At 39.6% G+C, this 25,319-nt stretch overlaps 1 protein-coding gene across 1 annotated transcript in view; it reads left to right on the top strand.

Annotated features, from left to right (window-relative positions):
- CLIC4 (chloride intracellular channel 4) overlaps positions 1-25,319 on the top strand; it is a 72,517-nt gene that overhangs the window by 24,911 nt on the left and 22,287 nt on the right. Inside the window, exons 2-3 of the mRNA XM_035019460.1 lie at positions 11,536-11,645; positions 22,690-22,815. Coding sequence (XP_034875351.1) covers positions 11,536-11,645; positions 22,690-22,815 — 236 coding nt within the window. The remainder of the gene's footprint in view (positions 1-11,535; positions 11,646-22,689; positions 22,816-25,319) is intronic.

The raw sequence follows: 25,319 nt of genomic DNA, 5'->3' as shown, positions 1-25,319 counted from the left end.
AGATCTGCTGAATCAGAAGCTGCACCGATCTTCTGATGATTTGTGTTGACATCTGAGTCTGAGAAGCCAGAGTAGAAGTTGAGAGGACAGGTAACTGGTTTGGGCCAGAGTGATCTAGAACGGTTTCGTAGAGGTGAGGCTTGAGCTTCACCTGAAGGGCAGGTGCTGCAGTGGGTATTTTTGTGGAAGATAATGTGATTTGAGTCACAAAAGTGTCCAGGTTCATGCGGCCTTGTTGTACAGGACAAATGGGAGGGGATAATGGAATCGTGGTATAGGGTCCTCTAGAACGTGGGTGGGAGGTCATCTTGGGAGAGGAGAAGTGAGAACTTTTGCAAAGACCTCATTTTTATAGACTATTGTACCTATTTACAGGCTTCTTTTTATTTTAAGTTAAACTATCGGCTATATTAGGTAATTGAATCATAATTTGGTCATTTACTAATGGAAACAGAACTAGCCTGAGAAGCTATTGGAAAATGAATTCTGTTTCACATTCGACAGGTGTAATAATCCATAGTTGTAGGTGGACAAAGCTTAAAAAAGAGAGCTGTATCACTAAACCATGACATTTGGCTAAGGCAGTGGGCTAAATTGTGTATTTCAGTGATTTCCTCCAACAGCCTTCAAGTAACTTTGAATCTTGATGACTTTAGTAATAACTATAAATTTTAGAAGGTTATTTTATATGGTTAAGCACGATAAACTTTGTCTTATACTTTTAGTTGCTCCCTCCCACATTTAAAAATGTGCATAGTACAAATATCAAAAAGTGTGAAAGGGTATATTTGAAAATAAAATAAAGCGAAAAGACATATTTTTGAATAGTTTTGAATAATTCCTCAATTTGGTGATTTAGACTAAAGCAAGAGAACATCAAGTCTCCCGTTAAAAGCTGAATTACCAACTCAGAGGAGGAGCCATGGCAAGCCCATAAAACTGAAACTCACAAAATCGTGATTTATTGGGGGGTGTTTATGACACTTTAAATGTTAAAGTGTTATTTCAATTGTTGGGAAATGTGGGTTTTTTTTTTTTTTAAGATTGATTTTATTTATTTGACAGAGAGCAGGAGAGCACAAGCAGTGGGAGCGGCAGAGGGAGAGGGAGAAGCAGGCCCCCTGTTGAGCAGGGAGCCCGGTGCAGGGCTCGATCCCAGGACCCTGGGATCCTGACCTGAGCCGAAGGTAGTCGCTTACCCAATTGAGCCACCCAGGCGCCCCTGGTTTTTTTTGTTTTTTTTTTTTAAGATTTTATTTATTTATTTGACAGAGAGAGAGCACAAGTAGGCAGAGCGGCAGGCAGAGGGAGAGGGAGAAGCAAGTTCTCTGATGAGCAGGGAGCCTGATGCAGGGCTCGATCCCCGGACCCTGGGATCATGACCTGAGCTGAAGGCAGCTGCCTAACCAACTGAGCCACCCAGGCGCCCCTGTTTTTTTTTTTGTTTTTTTTTGTTTTTTAAGATTTTATTTATTTCTAAGTAATCTCTACACCCAACATGGGGCTCAAACTCAGAACCCGAGATTAAGAGTCGCATGCTTCACCGGCTGAGCCAGCCAGGAGCCCCAGATGGGGGATGTATTTTGAGTTACACTGTATCCTATATTGATTTTCATTTTTAGTGTGTTCTCATATTCTTCAATTATTCAGATTCAATTTTGTAGAACATAGGTAATACAAAGGTAGGAGCCATGTCTTTTCTTATTCATCACTAGATCTCCAATATTTAGTGTAGGTGGGTCCTCACATTGTTGATGGATGATTAAGAAATAAAAAATTTTAATTTAAAAAGATTTTTATCTGTCCTTGGGGATAATATAAAAATGGTACAGTAAAAATGAATTATAGTTATAAACTATTAGTACAGAAGTGGGAACTAGATGAATAATTTAAAAACTACTAATTCGGAAATAATTTTACACTTTCAAGTTGCAGGAATAAGAACAGTACAAAGACTATCCTTTACCCAGTTTACCTATTAACATGTTACCCCATTTGCTTTATTTGCTCCTTTTCTTGAAGTTGCATACACTGTATTCCCTGAGAGTAGGAATATATATCTTGTATCACAACATTATAGTTACCAGCTTCTGTAAAGCAGTCTCCAACCCCCACCCCCTGCCCCAGACCACCCCCTTTTCCAGAAGAGAAAACTAAAAGTCAAAACGGTTAAGTGACTTACCCAAATGTAGAGTTCTATAGCTTCTAAGTGGAAAACCCAGCCTGTTTTTCAAGTCAGGTATTGGTCCATGTCCCTAACATCACAGAAGAATCTTTTCTTTTTTTTTTCTCCTGACAAGTCAAATCGTTTAGTAATATAATATAGTAATTAAAATTTGCAATTGTTCTTCTAAACCAGATACAACAATCCCACAGAATAAAGGACTTGATCTGTAGAGGACTCTGTGTCACCATAATGTCCTTAACATTATATTTGGCTGTAGGATAAGCCCTTAGAATTATTATTGTTACATTGTTTTGCTTCTGCTTCTTGGTTTGTATAAATAAGAATGTTCTTCAATTTGAGTGTCTAGGTGTTTTTGTTTTGTTTTGTTTTTAGATTTTTATTTGAGAGAGCAAGAGAGAGAGTGCAAGCCAGGGAAGGGGAACGAGAGGGGCAGAGGGAGAAGGAGAGAAGCAGACTTCCCACCGACCGTGGAGCCCAACATGGGGCTCAGTCCGAAGACCCTCAGATCACGACCTGAGCCTAAACTAAAGAGTCCATCCCTTAGCCAACGACTTAACTGACTGAGCCACCCAGGCGCCCTTGAGTGTTGGTTTTTAAGGGCTTTTAGGTTGCCTTGGTTTAAGTCTTGATATATCCTGCTTTGGGGACAGATAGAGTAGTATTCCTTTAAAGTATGAGAGGAGGCTGTTATTTACCAAAACCGCGTCTAACAAATGGTGACCAGGTTGCTGGTCTACAAAGAGCAGAGTCCAGAAGGCATCACGAGGAGTTAAAATTCAAAGTCTAACTGTGGAATAAACTTCTTTCCAGTCTTTATTTTTGGCATGTTTTTCCTCTGTGTCAATATTTACCAAAATGTGGCCTGCTCACCAAATGAATCAGAATTAGAATTGCTTGAAGTGCTCGTTAAAAATTGCAGATTCCTGGACCCCAACAAAGACATACTGAATCCAAATGTCCGGAGGTGAGGTCTGGTAATCTGTATTTTCTTTTCTTTCTTTTTTTTTTTCAAGATTTATTTTAGAGAGAGAGAGAGAGTGTGTGTGTATGTGTGTGTGTGTGTGTGTGAGAGAGAGAGAGAGCAGGGCAAGGGGGAGAGGGAGCCCAATGCGGGGCTAGATCCTAGGACCCTGGGATCATGACCTGAGCTGAAGGCAGATGCTTAATTGACTGAGCCACCTAGGCGCCCCTGTGACTTTTGTTTTACATCATTTTCATATGTTTGGGGTGGGAAGGCTTTTGTTTGCTTGCCTTTTTTTTTTTTAATTTTATTTTATTATGTTATGATAATCACCATACATTACATCATTAGTTTTTGATGTAGTGTTCCATGATTCATTGTTTGTGCATAACACCCAGTGCTCCATGCAGAACGTGCCCTCTTTAATACCCATCACCAGGCTAACCCATCCTCCCATCCTCCTCCCCTCTAGAACCCTCAGTTTGTTTTTTAGAGTCCATCGTCTCTCATGGTTCGTCTCCCCCTCCGATTTCCCCCCCTTCATTCTTCCCCTCCTGCTATCTTCTTCTTCTTTTTTTTCTTAACATATATTGCATTATTTGTTTCAGAGGTACAGGTCTGTGATTCATCAGTCTTACACAATTCACAGCGCTCACCATAGCACATACCCTCCCCAGTGTCTATCACCCAGCCACCCCATCCCTCCCACCCCCCACCACTCCAGCAACCCTCAGTTTGTTTCCTGAGATTAAGAATTCCTCATTATCAGTAAGATCATATGATACATGTCTTTCTCTGACTTATTTCGCTTAGCATAATACCCTCTTGTTCCATCCACATTGTTGCAAATTGCTTGCCTTTTTTTTTTTTTAATGAAAGATTCATGTGCATGGTACAAATATCAAAAAGTGTGAAAGGGTATATAGTGAACAACTCCCTCCCATGCCCTTGTTTTAGACCATTGTGCTGTTCTAAGCCCTTGGATTTGTTAACTCCTTCAGTTCCCCTCAACAGTCCAACTAGGTAGGTCATCGTATTGTTTCCATTTTGTGGAAGAGGAAAACTGGCCCAGAGAGGTCGAAATCACTTTTTCAAAGTCACACAGCTAGGAAGTGGTGGCGTCCTGTGAGTGTGGCTTTGCTGAGTCAGAGAATATAAGGATGAACTAGGTGAATACATGTGAAGAGCTTGTTTGGGGACAGTAGAGAGTTCCTTTTCAGTAAGGTAAATGTTTTATGTGGAACTCGAACAGCCTAGCCTGGAGTTTCATCTAACCCTGGTAGTTGGGTATCTTCATGTAATTTCACACGAATCTGTTCTTCCCTAAATTGCATAGGACCTAACCTGGAGAGTAGACTTCAGGGCTTGGTGATCCTGAACAAGAAGATGGGAGCATCTGAGGTCTTTCCCATGCCCTGCCATTGGCTGTGTTTTATTTACGTAACCAGAGCTTGGGATATAGTAATCATTCCATCATGTATCCTTTGGCTTTATTTGTGGAATTATTCTTCCACAGTTCTTTCCCCTTTCTTATTTTTTGGAAGAATAAAGGAACTAGGGAGTCTAATGACTAAGTGCTTGAACTGAAGAACCTATTGTTAGGCCTTGAGTTCTGTGCATGAAGCATCTTTTTTTTTTTTTTTTTAAAGATTTTATTTATTTATTTGAGAGTGAGAGAATGAGAGAGAGCACCTGAGAGGGAGGAGGGTCAGAGGAAGAAGCAGACTCACTGCCAAGGAGGGAGCCCGATGCGGGACTCGATCCAGGGACTCCAGGATCATGACCTGAGCCGAAGGCAGTTGCTTAACCAACTGAGCCACCCAGGTGCCCCTGCATGAAGCATCTTTAAAGTCCAGTAACATTTACTAATTCTTAACATATGCCAGGAGCTGTATGTACCCCAACTGATTTGACCCCCTAATAGCGTGGTGTAGGAAAGTTTCACAGATGTTAAGTAATTTACTAAAGATTACACATTAATAAGTAGTGAGGTCAGGATTCAAATCCATATATGTCTGATTCTAAACCTTGTTGTTTCCTTCATGCTCTGCAGACCCCATAGAAGGATGAGAGCTTATTAAACCTTAGGACTCTTAAATCTTGGTTCTAGCATGTGGTTAGGAAAAGCTCTGAAGAAATGAATAATAGAAACCAGATGACTTTGCCCATTTATCATGTTGTTTTGAGACTTTTTAGGGTAATCTAAATCAAAGCAAGCCATTTTGTGTATTCAGACAGCTAAGTTAGATAGAATCCACACTAAAGGTAAATGAAGCCTTAAAATTTTTTTTTTTTTTAAGATTTTATTTATTTATTTGACAGAGAAAGAACACAAGTAGGCAGAGTGGCAGGCAGAGAGAGAGGGAGAAGCAGGCTCCCCACTGAGCAGGGAGCCCAATGCGGGGCTTGAATCCAGGACCCTGGGATCATGACCTGAGTCGAAGGCAGACACTTAACCGACTGAGCCACCCAGGTGCCCTGAAACCTTAAAGTTTTTAAGTTTATTCTTTTAGCAGCATGTTGTAGGCATTCCCTAGAAAATGTGTCAAGGAAAATAATTTAATGGTCAGGAGCACATTTTTACCTTCAGATCCCAGGCTTGTCTTTCTTACCCTAGTCACCATCACCCCCACCCCCAGTCCCTTAAACCCAAAGAAATAGGAATGAAGTTCAAGCTCACTTTCTTGGGTGTTTTAAAATGACTATTCTAGCAACTGATTAAACTAGATTTTCTAAGTGGGCCCTTCCTTAACCTTGAATTAGTAAAACATTAAAACATTTATGGCATCTACCACTGACCCCTATTCAGCAATGTAGGAGTTAATCTGGCAGTTTCTGATTAAATACTGGTATTAGGCAATTGAGGGATTACAACAGGGGCCTGGAGGGAGAAGGGTGAGGAATAATGAGTGTGTAAGAGAAACCCCACATAGCAAGTTAAACAAAAGTACCCCTTTTATAAGAACAAATCTAAAGGAATAGGAAGATTCATCCTTTATGTGGAAATTGGTGGTTATTTCTGTGTCATTGGGATTCTTCAAGTTTTTGCTTTATTTGAGTTTTCTAATTTTTGGGAAAACATGGGCATGTATGTTTTTTGTATAATATGAAATCATAATATTAGAACTATATTTCCCAAATTAAAATCTTTTCTAGTATATGTATATTTATACTTGTAATTTGTGCCTATATATTTAAAACAGCTTTATTGAGATATGATTCATATATCATACAATGCATCCATTTAAAGTGTGCAGTTCAGTGGTTTTTAGTATATTCACAAAGTTGTACAGCCATCACCACAATCCAATTTTAGAACATTTTTAGTGCTCCAGAAAAAAATCACTGTACTCATTAGCAGTCATTGCTCAACCCTTCTTCCTTCCTGCCCCACAAAAGCCCTAGGTAGGTAACTACTAATCTACTTTGTCTCTATGGATTTGCCTATTTTGGACATTTCATATAAATGGAATCATATACTCTGTGTTGTTTTTTTGTGACTGGCTCCTTTCTTTTCTTTTCTTTTTTTTTTTTTTTAGAGATTTATTTATTTATTTATTTGACAGAGAGACACAGTGAGAGAAGGGACACAAGCAGAGGGAGTGGAAGAGGGAGAAGCAGGCCTCCCGCCGAGCAGGGAGCCTGATGCGGGGCTCGATCCCAGGACCGTGGGATCATGACCTGAGCTGAAGGCAGATGCTTAACGACTGAGCCACCCAGGCGCCCCGTGACTGGCTCCTTTCATTTAGCATAATTTTTCAAAATTCATCCGACTTCTAGCATATATCAAGATACCTCATTGCTTTTTATTGTTGAATACTATTCCACTGTATGGATATACCACATTTTCTACATTTTTAATTTTGCTTTCTAAATTTAGTACTTCTGAGAGACTTCCGCTTCTGGGAAGGCAGAGTAGATGAGTTTCTTGGTTTTTTTTTGCCCTGATCTAGCCCAGACTCAGAGCTAGAGGAGCTGGCAGCTGGAAACACCAACAGGTGCAGACAACGCTCTAAGAGAAGTCCACTCTTGCTAGCCAGAGGACCAGGAAAGGGGCAGCCGAGGCTTAAGACAGAAGCCTCAGGCAATAGCTGCTCTACTTCAAACACCACAGGGAAAAACTGACCATACTCTTACCCGTGCCAGCAAAGACCTCGTGGTTAGCCCAGACTTCCACCCTCTGGCGGTGGTCTGTAATTAACAGATCCTTTATTGATTGGCACTGGGTGGTCTTCAGTGGTTTGCCGTTACAAACGGTGCTTCAGTGTTCCTCTCTCTTGTGTCTTTGGGCATCTGTATAAAAGTTTCTACAGAATAAATTTATACATAGGAAATTGTTGGATGAATAGCATAAATGAAGCCTTCAAAAATAACTGTTAGATGGATGACCTCAATATATGGAAATATATAGGAAGTGTGGTATTTTCAGTCTACTTTTTCTCTGTGCAGAGTGGGTCGTTTCTGTTCTTTCTTCCAGTTCAGGGATTCTTTCCTCTGTTCCTTCCATTTGGCAGTTTGGCTGTTGAGCTCAAACTCTGAGCTTTTTTTGTTGTTATTTTATTTTTTAGTTATAAAATTTCCTTCTGGTTCTTCTTTACATATTCTGTTTCTTTGCTGAGGCTTTCTATGTTTTCACTTGTCTCAAGCTGTTCATAATTGCTCACTGAAGCACTTTTATCATGGCTGCTTTAAAATCTTTGTCAGTAGATTCTAACAGCTCTGTCATCCTGATGACGACATTATTGATTGCCTTTTTTCATTCAGTTTCATATGGCTCTCAGTATGACAAGTGAGTTTTGGTCGAAACTTGGACATTTTCATACTGTGTTATGCGACTCTCGATCTTGTTTAAGCTTTGTTTAAACTTCTCTAACACTCAAATAAGACTTCTCTGACGCTGCTCTGGAGGAGGGTGGGAGGGGAGAAGGGCAACGACACTGCCTTGTTGCAGCCACACAGAGAATGAGTAGCTACAGTGGCCTCCGGATACCCCTGGGGCGGCTCCTCATTTCTGCTAGGCGGGGCTGGGGGTTCCAGTTCCCTGTGTAGTCTCCGCTGATATCACCTCTAGTTGACCGTGAGTGTCCTGACTACTGTATACTGGGCCTCCTCTGACCCCCCCCCCCCCCCCGCCCTGAGCAGGGAGGAATAGGGCCTCCTTTTCCTGGCTGGCAGGGTAGAAAGCCCTGGCTCTCTCCTTGGCCTTTTTGGACACCATTCTGGCAGGCACATTATAGCCTCTGGAGGGTTGATTGCATTGAATTGAGAATAAAATAATGTAGATCATAAAAAAGTTGTATATCGTGTGATCACATTTTTTTTTTTTAAGATTTTATTTATTTATTTGAGAGAGAGAATGAGATAGAGAGAACATGAGAGGGGGGAGGGTCAGAGGACGAAGCAGACTCCCTGCTGAGCAGGGAGCCCAATGCGGGACTCGATCCCAGGACTCCAGGATCATGACCTGAGCCGAAGGCAGTCGCTTAACCAACTGAGCCACCCAGGCGCCCTCGTGTGATCACATTTTTAAAAGAGAAAAGTAGTATGTACACAGAAAATAAAAATCTAGAAGATTAAGCAACTAGCGAATGGTTCAAAGGTAAGGGAACTCTGACCTGCAGGGTTTCAGTTTTTAAGTACTTTTAAAATAATGAGTGCACTGTTAGAAGCAGTAAAAAGCAAAGTTGTTTTTTTTTTTTAAGGTATACTTTTCTTAGACGCTATGGTTAGATATACCTATGTGTTAATTTTTGTTATAATAAAAAACTGGGTGTAGAATAAAGGTATCCTGATTTTCAGTGTGTAATGCTTTCCACTATACCGGAACATCCTCCTCAGTGGATTGTACCAGTAGTTTATGTTCAGTGTAGTTCATATTGAAGAGCATGCTTTTGATCCTTTACCTTGAATGGAATTTTACTGAAATGTTGAAATGGAACTTTATTATTACAACATGCATTACAAGAGGAAGTTTTTGACTTATGACTTCTAGAGATCCGAATTTTTCCAGTTCCACTACACTTGATGAAAACATTATCTGGTTATTAGCTCCCAATCTTCTCATGCTATTAAAAGTTCAGAGAAACTTGTACTTGGCAAAATTTCTTATTTGAATTGTCATGAGTTTTGGGAGTAATTAAAATAGCAGTTCTTCAGATCTATCTTGAAGATTACACATACTTTTATTTGTGTGTGCATAAAAGAATAGTTTTATAGGGAGTATGAGATGTGTAATAAGCTTCACATATGCCTGAGAGAGTACATTTGCTAGAAATTATAGGCAAGGGAGGTGAAAGGAGAGGGGGCATTTGCATCCTGACTAGGTCTTCAGGAAGCGTCCGTGTCCCAAGATTCTCCTGTCTGTACGCTTGCATATGCTCTGCAGACCATCGTGGGAAATTGTGGTGTGGTATTTTTGATCTGTAGCCAGTTGCTGTTTATCTTCAGCTTGCCTTGGGTTTAATGTCTTTCCAAGTACCTATATGTAACATCTTTATTACAAATTCTTTACCAATATAATTATTTTAACACTGCTATGACAGGCATCTTGGGAAATTATGGTTCATTTTATAGATTAAACAAGTGGAATAGGACAAAGTGAGTCAGACTTGTTCTTTGTCTACCAAACTTTACTGCTTTTTCAGTAAGTCTGAAATTTGATATATGTTTTCTTGTTGTTATATTTCTGCTGCTAAGCATGTTAATACCGGGAGGGGAAAGCAAAAACAAGAATGGATAGTAAGATTTGAGTATCTAAGGCCACAACCTTGTGTAAAAATATTAATCATCAGGCTATATAGAAAGATGTATCTTAACTTTTTATTATCTGTGGTAAACGCACTCACATGTTATCAGCGTTCTATAGGTGTTGCGATGGCCAGCATCTTCAAAAAAGCAACTTTGAGTACCGGTTTGTTACATTGTATCATAGGATGACTTAATACTGTGAACTGACTTGTACTTTGAAGAAGGAATATCATCCTGACCTTCCCACACCAGTGTCTCTCCGCATGTTGAACAGATAGATGTTCTGCTTTGTGATCTCCTTGGGTGCCTATAACAAAATGAGGATTCCTGGGCCCTACCTAGGAATTCTTCTGAATCAGAATCTCTGGATATAAGGCCCAGAGATCCTCATTTAAAATGTTTATTTAGGTTATTCTTAATCACATTAAAGGATAAGAACTAGGCCTTCTTTAGAAAGTCAAGTTTTGTGCAAGTTGCAGTACTAGAAATTAATACGATTCACTCTGGCTACAATTCTGTGTATGTTTCATTTCTGATAAAGAACGATTTAAAAAGCAAAAAACGAGTTCAGTTGTAACTCTCATGCTGTCTGATTAGGGTAGGGTTCTGGAATCCTCCTTTTATGCCCATTTATTTTGTTGTGTTATGTTTAATCAGGTAACTGCTTTTATTTATTTTTTTACTCCACCCCATTTCCCCATTAGTTTAAGGAATTAGTAACATTACTAATGTAGCATCTTACTGAAATGGCTTCTAAATATTTTGAGAGTTACTTTAGGATAATAAACAGAACTTGAGCCGTGCGTCTCTGAATGAGCTGTTGAAAGTTATTTCTGGCTTTTTCCACCGACTTTGTGGTGAAGAAGGCTGTGTTGCTCCCTAGCAAGTGTCAGAATGTTCTCTTCCAGCATGCTGGCTTTCTTGCCCCCACTCCTGTTCTTTGCTTCCTCTGTTCCTCCTTTGTGAACTGGGGGCATACCTGACAGGAGTAAAGATTTGTCTCACCCTGATTTCTAGGAAAATTCTACCTCATCATTGAGCTCAGGGAGGTCGTCAGCTGCTCCATTCATATTAAGTAGGATTACAGATAGCTTTTATAAAGATACCTTGTTATTTTCTTGCTCCTTGAAAGAATGTGTACAGGATATGGGATTTTCATAATGAATATTTTTTTAAATGAGTGGGGGTTGGGGATTATTTAACTCTTTGGAGATAGATACACCTGCAGGTTTCCCCCTTTATGTTGCTTTATAAAGAATACTGTCTCATAGAACAAGAAATTACTTAATATTTAATAAAATTAATTAAAAGCAAATTAAAAAATTCAGTGGAATTAGTCACATTTTAAGCACTCATTAGCCATATGTCACAAATGACTACTGTATTTCGACAGTGGTAATACAGATCATTTCTACCATTGCAGAAAGTTCTGTAGGACAGTGCTGTAGTAGACTAGCCATTTTTAAGAAGAGAGGGGGGGCAAATGAAAGCAGAGTAAGAGACCTGAGTTTCCACCCTTCCTTCTACAATGCAACTCTTCCTGTTTCCTTGAACCCTTGATTATAAATCAGAAATCGGTCTATCGTTTTAAGTATCACCACTTTGACCCTGTTCTTCAATGTTGATTTCTCTTTCCCAGGCTGGCAGTGATGGTGAAAGCATAGGAAACTGCCCCTTTTCCCAGAGGCTCTTCATGATTCTTTGGCTCAAAGGAGTTGTATTTAGTGTCACAACCGTGGATCTGAAGAGGTAAGACTTTGTTGCAGTTTGAAATCAACTTGAGTATATACTGTTTTCAGTTTGAATCTCTCCCCATTCGTCACTTGGCATGCGTAAGTTCTCTAAAGGAAATAAATATATTTATTAAATTTCAGCTGATTTGTGGACAAATTTAACTTGTGTAAGTATTATGGATAACTCACAGTGTCAGTAAATTGCATTTACTGGCCACTCAGTATTTTTAAGAACTTACTGTATGTTTACCTTTAATTTCAAGAGCAGCACCAGGAGCTAAATTTTAGTATGGATGCAGGGACATTTTTGACTTTCCAGTGTACATGTGGAGCTATGAAGAACTTTCTAAGCCGACAACTTCTTGGTTTAAAATGTACTAAACACGTGGTGTATGTAATCTGGATCCTTAAAAACAAGAGTGAAATTTTAGGAGGATGAATACTGCTGTGGTCTATTTCATTTATTCTACTTTTCAGGGAATAATAGGCATTTTCTGTAATACGATTTTAACCATATTTGGTTAAATATAATTGTAAAATAAGAGGGATTATCCGTGGCCCTGTGATTGTTCTTGCTAGTTGAAGAGTGTTTCTAACTTTCTCTCCATAGACCAAAGTGGAGAGGGCTGAGAAGAGCCCTGATAAATAGTAAGCTTCTTTGACTCAGGAGCTTCTGTTTTTCCTTAGCAAACAAGTTTGAGGTGAAGAACATTCATACTTAGGGAAAAAGAAGAGACTTAAATCAAGGGTTAAGAACGGTTACACTAACAGAAAATTTAGGATTGGGCAGTGGAAATGTATGCCTCTTGACACAAAGGTGAAACATGGTTTGTTGCTTATTTTTTAAGCATGTCAGTCACGAACAGTGTCCAGGAAAAACTGGACGGGCTGTCACATGATGGGTGGCGGAATTCATGTGTGTTATCCCTCCCGGCATCACCAAGTGAGAGTTATCTGGGAGCTGTCATTCCGTTCCCAGTTCTCGGCTGGCATTCCCTGGTTCTGTCAGTTCCTTAAACTCTCTTCTTTACTTACTTCTAGTGCACTTATTTGAGATTTTAGAGACTTAAGGTGTATTTATTGAAAATAAGCTGTGAAGTCTTCCAGGAACCCCTTTAGTTATGTATATGAATGCAGAGGTAAACCTCAGGGGATAGTGAGAGTTCAAACTGCAGGCTCTTTCAAAGATACACCTACCTCATTTTGGACAGAGCTGCCATAAGAATGAAATCATTCATGCGGTTACCCTTCTATTACTGTTTTTTTTTTTTCCTACATGCACTCAAAAAGGAAGTTTCTCAATGTAACTTCTAAAAATAGACCATGCTACCAGGCACACACCCTGTGTCTTAAAATACACGGATTTCTCCTATTCCATTTTTGGCTTTGAGCGAGTGAGTTGACTGCCACGCTTCGAGAAAGCCTTCCTTGAGCAGCTCGACACAGTGCTTGATTGTGGTCCACACAGTGATAGTGCTGTGAACGAGGGGGATCTGGTTCAGGAAAGGAAGTGAACTCAGAATGGCTGTTTCGCTTTTCCCGTACAAGCTCCTGAAGATATTATTTTTGTAAGTTGGTTGATATTTGAGGACTTGTATATGTTTAAGAGTAGGATGCCCTACATGTAAAAAGTGACACGGGAGGCAGCATGAAAGATTCAGGGCTTCCCAATTAGTCAGTGTTACCATCCAAAGAAGATGTCTGTTTATTTTCTAGGGCTTTGTGTAAAATCAACAGAGAGCACTTAAAATTGGAGCCAATATTAGTTTTCTTTAGAAATCTTAGGTCTACGCTACATCTAAAACGTGCTTCTCGAGGGCCATTAAAGGTGCAGAAGTAGTACATGATAATGAATCCCCTCCACCCCCAGGCCCTGGTCATCAGCTTCCCCCTCACAGATACCACTGCATTTGGGTTTGGTCTTTATCCTTCCAGACCTTTTCTATGAATTTAGACACTTAGAGTCTTGACTAAGATTTCAAGAGAGTGAACATGGGCTCAAAAAACCGTTGAAAGTTAAAGTTGTCACGGAGGAGTAAAACACTCCGTAGTAAAAAGTACTTTTTATAATCTTAACTTTAAAACTTTAGGTATGACTGTTTTTATAAAACTGGGGGGGAGAAAATGCCTCTAGTGCTTATTTTCTTGCTTTTCCTGGTAATTGCTAATTCCTTGCTGAAGAGGACTGATCGCAGAACCAACCGGTGGAGAGCAATAAGACTCGATTGCGAGCTATTTAGAGGCCCACTCTGTGCTCTGAGGAAATTATTGTTACATGACATTTCATCCATAAGAACAAGCTGGTTTCTAGTTCTGGCATCTTGTGACACGTTCTCTTTGAATCTCAGTTGGCGTTAATGACTATGCTGGTGGTGTTCATGTGCCCCTGTGAGGCTTGGAACAGTTTCCCATTGCCTGCCTGCCTTAATGCTTTGGTGGGAGTCATTTCTAAACCTCATTTTCTGTTCATGCTGCAGTTGTATTATGGAACTGGTAGATTAAAAAAAAAAAAGTGCCCAGGCTTCAGAAGGAATTTCGGCTTACATCAACCACCATTTAAGCAAAATCTTCAGGTAAATCTAAATGAAAATATTAAAATTTGGGGCATATTTAAAGATGTTATCACATGTCATTAAATGGGGAGCAGTGGAGTAGGGAAAGAGACCTGGTTCTGTGTGGAGAGAGCCCTGTCACTTGTTTCCCTAGGACATTGGGCAAGACGCCTCATCTTTGGAGGTCAGTTACCTCGTTTTTAAATTCACAGAAAAGGAAGGAAAACATTAACATTTCTTCTTCATTGTCTACTATGTGCTAAACACTGTTCGAGGTACTTTTTTACTACTCATCAAACCATTTTCTGACCTTTTGTTGAATAGAATTCATTGTTTTATGTCATACTTCCTGGCTGACAGGTTTGTGGCAGTGATGAAAATCTTTGAAGACTTCTGCTACCTTCATTATGCCTAGAAATTTCTAAATCAGTGATCAGCATCTTTAGAGCACAGATAAGCCTGAGAGGCAGGCAAAGGGAAGAGAAAGAAGAAAGTGTGACAACAGTCATTCCCCCCCCACCCCCCGTCTTTCTCTTTGTCTCTATTTCTCTGACTCCCCCCCCCAACACACACACACACACACACACACACCCACCCATCCCTGAGATGCTGACTTGCATATAGCTGAGTGTCACATACTTGTTAGGTAAGCTGTTCTAGTTTTGAGAAGTGATAACTTTAAGAAATTAGCTTTTTATTGTAAAAGCAGTGATACCTGCTATATTATCACTGAATAAAATCCCTCCTCCGTGGTGTTCTCTGAGAAAATAAATAAATTGGAGAAGACCGCTTTTAAAATATCTGGGAAATGGGGCGCCTGGATGGCTCAGTCGTTAAGCCTCTGCCTTTGGCTCAGGTCATGATCCCAGGGTCCTGGGATCGAGCCCCACATTGGGCTCCCTGCTCGGCGGGAAGCCTGCTTCTCCCTCTCCCACTCCCCCTGCTTGTGTTCCTACTCTTGCTGTCTCTGTCTCTGTCAAATAAATAAATAAAATCTTAAAAAAAAAAAAATCTGGGAAATGTATGCTTCCATTTTCCCATTTCCTCAAACGCTGAAACTTCCTCATCCTTTGCATTGTCACAAATGGTTTCCTTCTGCTTCACATGTCAACATACCATTTGTGAGGTATTGTGTAAGACTCACTTAATAACAGCATAAAGTTTTAGAAGCTTATTATGATAGTTTAAACTTTAACAATTTTGTAACCATTTAACATGGAGCCATGGAGCCATAAAATCTTAAAAGTCCTTTATAAACTCAGAACAAAATCTGATTTCTAAATAGATTCTTCAGCTAATTTGCTTTCCTTATCATGTCTCTGTGGTTCCATCCTTCTGAAAACTGTCTTCAGCAAGCTGAGAGATCAGTTTGGTTTCCAGGTGGTGACAGCGGTGTGAATGACACTACAGAGAGAGACTGAATGGAATGGAACAGGCCAGCCTTGCAGAGAAACCCTCCATTTCCTGCTGTTGGCCAGCCAGGAGAGTACAGACTCCCTTCTTTCCCTTTGTGAGGTTGACTTGAGCTACATGAAGCCCTTGTTACCCCTGCAGATCAAGATATGTGTCTCGTAAACACATTCTGAATCACGCGGACGCCCCGTGTATGTGTGTGTTTTGAGGGTGAGGGGACAGATACACGGAGAGAGACAGACAGACATGGACAGGCATAGAGAGAGCATGCCTCACGGCCACATCCTTACAGGCTTTTTCAAAATGATTTCGAAGATGATAGATCCTGTTGAGGTCACTAAGAGCTGAATTAGAAAAACATTATTGGTGAATGTTTTTCTAAACCTATCAGTGTAAACTCTAAATTGTGTTAAGAAAATCTCTTAAGAATTATAGAAGTTGTATTTGAAACCTTTTGGTGGGTGCTGTTTTGTTTTAACATGGTTGCTCTGCAAATTGACATTAAAGTAGACAAAGGTTTAGCAGTATACCACATCATGAAAATAAAATCCTTTAACTGGTTGAATTGGGACACATAGACAAATGCTTAGTAACTGGGACCGTGGTGTATATGTTTTGGTGAATCCATGATTCATTCATTCAGTTGGTGACTTTAGTCAGAATATGGCAAACCTAGTGAAGAATAAGTAATAGGAGTAAGTATTCTGAAACAAAGGATTTTTGGTGTTACATTTTTTTTTTCATACTTGCCATAGAGTGTCCAATATTCTCTTGATTTGTGTGGATGAATTTTATGCCTTGAAAATCAGTACCTTCAAAAATAAATCAATTAAAAATAGAAGTTCTAGGGGCACCTGGGTGGTTCAGTCTGTTGAGCATCTGACTCTTAGTTTTGGCTCAGGTCATGATCTCAGTCTTGTGAGCTTGAGCCCAGTATGAAGCCCATGTGGGACTCCATGCTAAGCAGACTTGAGATTATCTCTCCGATTCCCCACCCCCCCCACCGTGTACACATACACACACTCTTTTTCTCTCTCAAATAAATAAATAAATAAAATCTTTAAAAAAAAATATAAGTTCGGGTGCCTGGGTGGCTCAGTCATTAAACGTCTGCCTTCGGCTTAGGTCATGGTCCCAGGGTCCTGGGATCGAGCCCTACATTGGGCTCTCTGCTCAGTGGGAAGCCTGCTTCTCCCTCTCCCACTCCCCCTGCTTGTGTTCCCTCTTTCGCTTTGTCCCTGTCAAATAAATAAATATCTTTTAAAAAATATATATATAAGGGCGCCTGGGTGGCTCAGTTGGTTAAGCGACTGCCTTCGGCTCAGGTCATGATCCTGGAGTCCCTGGATCGAGTCCCGCATCGGGCTCCCTGCTCGGCAGGGAGTCTGCTTCTCCCTCCGACCCTCCCCCCTCTCATGTGCTCTCTCTCATTCTCTCTCAAATAAATAAATAAAATCTTTAAAAAAAAAATAAGTAAAAAATATATATATAAGTTCTGCATAGTATTTTTTCCCTCCATTTAGTGGAGTCAGCTAGTTACAAAATAGGTCATCTTTAAGACCCAGCTCCAGGGTCCTATGGCTATACTGTACTCCTTTTATAAGAAGCAGCTGGAGCTGAGCCACCAGCCCAGTGTTCTGCAATTGTTGCAAGTGTACTGAATTAAACTTTAATTGAAGTTAAGCCACTTAAGTTGCTTAAAGTATTAGGTCCCATGAGGTTCCTCCTAGTCCTCCTTTCCCTCTGTCTCTTGTATTAGTTTGTTTCTCTTTATTTCCTTTCCTTCAACCAGAAGCAAAAGAATCTTTTTTCATCTACTCTGACAAAAAATAAATAAAGACTACTCAGATAAGTAACATTAAAAATAAGAAAACCCCCAAACATTGAAGAGTATTTGTGCTCTTATCTCATGGCATGAATTATATGCACTTTGCATTTTCTAGGTGTCACTTGAGGAAATGAGTTTGAATGACTCATTGAGTATTTATTGAAGGGCTTTTATGAAATAAACCAAAGATGTCCTGACAGTTTTAGCCATTGCCTGTCTGTTCAGTTTCATTTCTGCCCTACTGCACTTTCTGAAATGTTAAGTTTCTATGCAGCATCTGTAAAATGAGCCTTTGTGGGTCGAACAAAACACCTGAGGCCTTAGGAGTGCCAGGTGAGATTCTGCTTGGCTGATGACTCGATAGATACAGCTTAAGTCACCTCAGTGCTTGCAACTTGAACATTTATTTTGAAGTCTGCTAATCCATTCAGATGCATCCAAGTTTCTTCTGGGATCTACTTTCACTTGGAGTAAGGACCCAGCATGGTTGCCCTTCATCTCAACACTTAATCCTAGAACACAGTTTCATCACCTTTGCTTTTTAAAAATCGATACAGCTTTTCAGTAGAAACAAAATGGAATATTCACTAGTCACTGATATTAGTAGAAAATTGGTAATCATATGCTTGGTTTCACTTTACTTATATAAGACTCTTTTTTTTTTTAAGATTTTATTTATTTATTTGAGAGAGAGAGAGAGAAAGCACGAGATGGGGGAGGGTCTGAGGGAGAAGCAGACTCCCTGCTGAGCAGAGAGCCCAGTGTGGGACTTGATCCTGGGACTCCGGGATCATGACCCGAGCTGAAGGCAGACGCTTAACTGACTGAGCCACCCAGGCACCCAATTTGCAAGCCTCTGTTAATCAGATTTCTTATTACCAGTCAGTTAATGCTAGATAACCAGTTTTGAACCATCAGACCTCAAGTAGAGTTTAAAACTGCCAATCTCATCTCCTACATAATGCTTGTTAATGTGATCCTGAAAGCAGGCGTGGATCTCATTCGCACACTTTGGTTTAGCTCATGTTCACACGCCTTATTTGATCTTCACAGGCAAAGCAGGTCTTATATTGCAGCACAGAGCAGGAAATCCGAAGAGGTTGTGATTTCCTTTGTCACATAGCTGGTGGATGGCAGAACTATCCAATTTGGGACTTTAACCAGGTCCTTTTTATTCAGTCTTTGGCTCTTTCTTCTCTACCATGTCAACTCTATCCCTCCCCATTTTTATTTGGAGAGCTAAAAGCTGTCATAATTTATTATAGAATAGCTGTTACTTATTTTGCTGCCCTCCCCCCATGGGTTATTGTAAAGCGTCTATCCTTTCTTCTCCTTTAATAACTCTACCTTGTTCATGAAAAAATTATTTGTAAAACATACAGATGTATGTTATTATAACCGTACATTTAGGCATTAATGGACTGTTAGTCATAAAAATGTTGATGGGTATGTTTTATAACTTTGGAATGAGAAAAGTCTTATTTATTTTTTTTAAGATTTATTTATTAGAGAGAGTGACAGTGGCGGGGGGAGGGCCAGAGAGAGAGAATCTCCAGCAGACTGCCCACTGAGCTCGGAGCCTGACGCGAGGCTCCATCCCATGACCCGAGTCATGACCAGAGCTGAAACCAAGAATCGGATGCTTAACCAGCTGAGCCACCCAGGTGCCCCCCCCTCCTTTAACTTTAAAATGTTAAAACTTGAAAATTACGCACCCTGAACTGTTAGGATTTCTGGACCCTTGGTTATGTACAAGGTCTTCGTGAGTTGAGGAAATAAAGTGTAACTGGGAACATCTGTGAGCTGTGAGTGGGAACGTGAGGGGGACTTGAAGACCAAAGATGGCACGGTCTGGGACCTGTTGGACTTGTTAGTGATCAAAGAACCAGGTGGTCAGGGTGAGAAGTAAAAAGGACTAACTAAACAAACCAAAGAAATGAAACCTAGAAACAGACTAGTTCTGACCTGGAGTCAAGTACTTACATGAGTTCCAAGAGTCTCATGTGTACATCACTGTTTAAATACACGTGGATCTGGAAGACTTACTCAGCTTTCATGTTTTCCCGTCATTTTGTGCTCAACTTTACCTTCTCAGACAAAGTCTGCTCAGGAAAGGAATCAGAATTAAACATCAAATCAGATTTTGACTTTTAAAAGTCCTCTGTTAGAGCTTAGGTTCTTAATACAAGTTGATAGAAAACATGTCTTATTTTTCTTTGGTTTGGGAGGGAGATGGGCTCTAGAGCTTGGGGGGGGGGTTCTGAGCTAGAAAATTTGGAATGATCAGATAATTAATAAGCCTTTGTATTTTTGGAATGTAGTCATAGATGAAACACTTTCCAAACCTGAATGGAGTGGAGGGAGAAAAAAAGGGAGAGGGACCCTGAAGGAATATGTGTAAGACCAGGGAAAATTGATAAGCTGGGATGAGTAGAGATTTTGAGGTATACTCTATTTTAAAAAATTCTTTTCAGTGACAAAGTATTTCATCTTCATGATACACTTAGAGATATCCTTTGTTCAAATTCTGTGCATTTATGTTAGGGAATGAAGGAAGGGCTATAATAATAGGTAGGGGAAAAGTTCTTTGAAGCAATTTTATAGTGCTTTTTTTAAGTTTTAAGTTTTTTAAAGTTTTATCTTTTTAATTATTGAAAGTTTTCAAACATACACAAGAATAGAATAAACTTCCCCCTAACTTCAACTCCGTTATTGAGATTTTACCCATTTGCTTTGTCCCTTTTTTTCTTCTTTTTATCCCTCCTGGTATGTTTTAAAGCAAATCCCGGGAATGCTGTCATTTCAACCCTCCATACTTCAGTGTATATCTCCAAACAGTACTTACATTTTCTTACCCAACCACCCTGCCATTATCATGTCTAGTCCCCAGCATATGATCCGATCTCCCCAGTTATCTCCAAAATATCTTTTTTTCTTTGCCTGGTTTGTTCAAATCACGATCCAAACAAATTCTACTCATTATATGTGGTTGTTATGTCTCTTAAATTTTTCTTAATCTACAACAGTCCCTTCCAGCCACCATTTTTGCCTTTTTTCCCCTCATGCCATTGACTAGAAATCCATTCTGTTGAACTGTTGAGTGTCCCCAATTCTGTATTTGGCTGATTGCTTCTTTGTGGTATCATTTAACTTTGTCCTGCATCTCCTCAAGTTTCTTGTAAATGAACTTTTTGGTCTCAGAACTCCTTTATACTCTTAAATTATTGAGGACCTCAAAGAGCTTTCAGTTATGTGGGTTATATCTATCAACTTTACTGTATTAGAAATTAAAGCTGAGAAATTAAAACATATTTACTAGTTAGAACATTCATGAACCTATTATTTGTTATCACAGAAATATGTTTTTAATTAAAACTATATTTTCCAAAACAAAATTAGTTAGAAGAGTGGTGGTGTTTTACATTTTGGTACATCTCATATATCTGTCTTAATAGAAGACAGATTCTCATGTTTGTTTCTGTATACAACACTTTGTAATACCACACAAGTAGCCTATGGAGAACTCTACTATACAGGCATGAGAGAATGAGGGTGGAAAAAGTAAGTGATGTCTTAGTATTATGAGAATGGTTTTGACTTCATGGACCACCCAGTGAAAGGGTCCCCTAGATCATACTTTGAGACACAGCTGCCTTAAGAGGCTTGATTCTAGATTCAGGTTAAACTTCTTTGGTAAGAATATTTCATAGATGGTGATGTATGCTTTGTATTTTATCATTAGGATATACGCTATCTGGTCATTATTATTGATCCTAGGATTCACTGATGGGCTTAGGTGAGCCATTTTGCTTTTTAACAGAGTGGTATCAAGGTTCCATGCTATTAGTAGTTGTAAGTATCCACTTTCACCATCTTTATCACTGTTCTGTGTATTTTCAGTTTTTCCTAATTAATAGGAGAGAGATGTCATCATAGTTTACACTTGAATTTCTTTGGTAATTTTTTTTTTTTTACATTTTTCTGTGTGTTCATTTATCTATTATTATCTATTCTGTGTGTTCATTATCTATTGTGTATCAATTTCTTTTGGCTCCTATCTGTTTGACTTGTTGATGGCTTTTTAATGAATTTGGACAAAATTCTTAATCTAATATGTATTTGAGCCTTTTTTTTTTTTTAAAGATTTTATTTATTTATTTGACAGAGAGAGACATAGCGAGAGAGGGAACACAAGCAGGGGGAGTAGGACGCTTAACGACTGAGCCACCCAGGCGCCCTGTATTTGAGCCTTTCTTATTCACTGTAATATTTTGCCCTTTCTGTGTTGTGTCTTACCTTTGGTTATGCTCTGTTTTATATACTGAAGTCATTTTGACTGGTGATCTTTTTCCTTGTTGAGTGTGGACTTCTAGGAAAATGGAAAATTGGTAGCAGCTGAATTTGGAATTGCATGGTTAGGACTGTAGGAATCAGCGGCTCTTATTCCTTATTTAAAAAAAAAAAAAGAGGAAGACCTAGAGAAGTTATGGTTTACTCATCTTTACACAATGAGTTGGTGCTAGAATTGAGACTAGAGACTGTTTCCTTTCAATTCTACCACCATTTCTAATAAGCACTTCAGGTGAATTTGGAATAAGAATGGGGACTTTGTCTTTTGGTTAGAATCAGAGATTCCTGATTTTTTTATCATGAATTTTGTGCTTTGTGAAGGTTTGCTTCTCCATAGAATAGTATTGCAACTGTTTAAATAGTGGAAAAAAATACTACTTCTCTTTCTTTCTTTCTTTCTTTTCTTTCTTTCCTCTCTTTCTTTCCTTTCCTTCCTTTTCCTTCCTTTTCCTTTCCTTTTCCTTTTCCTTTTCCTTTCCTTTCCCTTTCCTTTCCCTTTCCCCTTTCCTTTCCCTTTCCCCTTTCCTTTCCCTTTCCCCTTTCCTTTCCCCTTTCCCCTTTCCTTTCCCTTTCCCCTTTCCTTTTCCTTTCCCCTTTCCTTTCCTTTCCCCTTTCCTTTTCCTTTTCCTTCCCTTCCCTCCCCTCCCCTCCCCTCCCCTCCCCTCCCCACGAGCCGGAACAGGCTCCACGCCCAGCATGGAGCCCGATGTGGGGCTCGATTCACAACCCTGAGATCATGACCTGAGCTGAAATCAAGAGTCAGATGCTTAACTGACCGAGCCACCTTGGCGCCCCCCAAAATACTAATTCTTACTCATTTTTATATATGTAAACATTTAAAACCACTCAGAGTATTTAAAGTATTGTTGCCTTCCCAGAGTTAAAAATGATCCAATTTTGACTGTTTTGCCTAACAGGAAGCCTGCAGACCTGCAGAACTTGGCTCCTGGGACCCACCCACCATTTATAACTTTCAACAATGAAGTCAAAACGGATGTAAATAAGATTGAAGAATTTCTTGAAGAAGTCTTATGCCCTCCCAAGTGAGTATCAAGGAAAATATGCATGAAAATATTGCCATCTCTTTAAAGCTTGGTCTTTTCTGGCCTTTAAAGATCTTTCTCTGGATGATACTGGAGTTAAATTCATTCAGCATTAAGTTGCAGTGATTAGGGCTTCTCTTCATTCATTATAATTAATGCTATAATTACTGCTACACAGATGTCAGAACTGCCTTCTGGCTAGGCCAATAAGCATAGGTAGGAATGTGATTAAGCTATAGAGTATACATTGAAAGTAGGTTTGGGACGTGGGCGCTAGGTTAGGAAAGACTGATTATTTGAGGGGAATTGGTCCCCCAAACTGAGAGAGAAGTTTAGGGAAGAGAAGGGATGAGGAGAGACAGGTTCAGACTGAACCCAGCCAGAATCTCTAAGCAGGTTGCTGGGGGGTTTCTTATCAGGCCATTTTAAAGGTAATTGTGGGAAGCTCTCACCCAAGGGAATTGACTTTTTAGACTGTGTCCCTGGGATTCAGTTTTTCTTTATGTATTTCTCTGAAGTGTTCTAGATTCCCAGGTCCTGCACATTAGTCCACATAGTTAACGATTTTAAGGTAGTCAACTATTTCCAATAACGTGAGGTACAGGTGAGGGATAGATGGACTATAATGACAGTTACCTGAATTGCAAATGTGCAGTTTTGCATCATACTGTAATCTTGGAATAGGTTCAATGCGTTTCGGATTGCTTTAGGCTTTTCTGGCTTCATTATCCTGAAAACGGAAATGTTTTTCTTCTGGCCCAAGCCTTTCTTGCTAGTTGACTTGACTTTTACTCTCCATATCCAGATAAATTTCCCAGGAGTGGGATTATTGGGTCAGAGTTCTAAAATAATCGGTTACTCAGAGTTCACTCATTCATTTGTTCTACAGTTACTAGGCAACAAAGCCTTATGAATAAGGTAGTGAATAAAACATCATTCCTGGGGCGCCTGGGTGGCTCAGTCGTTAAGCGTCTGCCTTCGGCTCGGGTCATGATCCCGGGGTCCTGGGATCGAGCCCCGCATCGGGCTCCCTGCTCGGCGGGAGGCCTGCTTCTCCCTCTCCCACTCCCCCCTGCTGTGTTCCCTCTCTCACTGTGTCTCTGGCTGTCAAAAAAAAAAAAAAAAAAAAAATCTTTAAAAAACATCATTCCTATCCTCAGGAAACACAGTCCAGTATGGATGGAGAGGTCGTGGTGGTGGTGAGGGAAAGTGAGTGGAACCAGGAAAGGCTTTAAAAAAGAGAGAACACTTGGATTCAGCTTTAATTTACAAAAAGTGGCATCTCACAGGTGAATGAAAGAACGATGGGCATTCCAGGCTTTCTTCAACTGCAGGAACAATTGTAATTATTCCTTCTTGCTTTTTTTCTCAGAGGTAATGGACATGAAGATAATGGTAGAACTAATATCAAAATATTCTGGTTTCTTGCAGCCTCTATAAGACATATCATAGCTTTCTTAATTGGACCTTGAAAATAAACATTTTCTTCCTTCTTTTTTTTTTAATATTTTTAAGTAATCTCTATACCCACTGTGGGGCTCAAACTTACAACCCTGAGATCAAGAGTTGCACGCTCCACCAACTGAGCCAGTCAGGCACTCCCAAAATAAACATTTTCACTTTGCTTTTTATATATAGAAATTTCAGCTTGATTTTGTTTGGGCATATTCATAGAGATACTCTAACCAGAGATGGTCTTTTCTTTCAGTTTAAATAATTTAAAACTTGGAGATCTTTCAGTTCTAAAGGGTTCACAGTGTGCTAAATTCTCTCTAAGGGTATTTTCCTTGTGCTTTTTAAAATTTATTTATTTTTTTATTTTATCATGCTAAATGTGCTCTTTAATCCCCATCCCTATTTCCATTATTTTCCTTGTTTTTCTGTTGTAGTTTATATTCTGAAGAGAGTTTCTAAATAAAGTTTTAAAATTTCACTTTGTTTATAGAAGGGAGTATTTTTGATGTTGCTGCTGCCTCTGCTGTTATTAACTAACATTCAAGTGCTAATTATGTGCTATGCACTGTACACTGTGGATTATTTTGTGGATTATCTCACTCCTCTCCAAGACTTTGTGGAGAAACTGAAGACAAGGAATCTAAATAACTTGTCCTGGTTTTATAGTTACTGGTGACGGAGCTGCGTACTTCAAAGCCAGGCCTATAGGACTTCAAAAACCCATGTCTCTTCTATTTTTCATTTTGTTGAGTTTGACTTTTACAAAAGAGGTGACATGTAAGTCTTTAATTGGGATTGTGCTTTAGTGAGTGTAAAATTGCAGGCTGGCTCAAGCTTGGAGGAAAGGCAGGAGAGAAATCACAGAGTTTCCTGTGATGAGCAAGTGGGACTGAAGGGGGCTGTCAAACGAAATTTAATGAATCCTTTTTAAGAAATAGGTGAGGCTTAACTTCTGATGAGTTTTTCTTTCTTTCTTTCTTTCTTTCCTTCCTTCCTTTCCTTCCTTTCCTTCCTTTCCTTCCTTTCCTTCCTTTCCTTCCTTTCCTTCC

This window comes from Mirounga leonina, unplaced genomic scaffold (genome assembly GCF_011800145.1).
Source record: "Mirounga leonina isolate KUSES-001 unplaced genomic scaffold, KU_Mleo_1.0 Mir_173, whole genome shotgun sequence".
Lineage (NCBI taxonomy): Eukaryota > Metazoa > Chordata > Mammalia > Carnivora > Phocidae > Mirounga > Mirounga leonina.
This window is presented reverse-complemented; position numbering and strand designations above follow the sequence as displayed.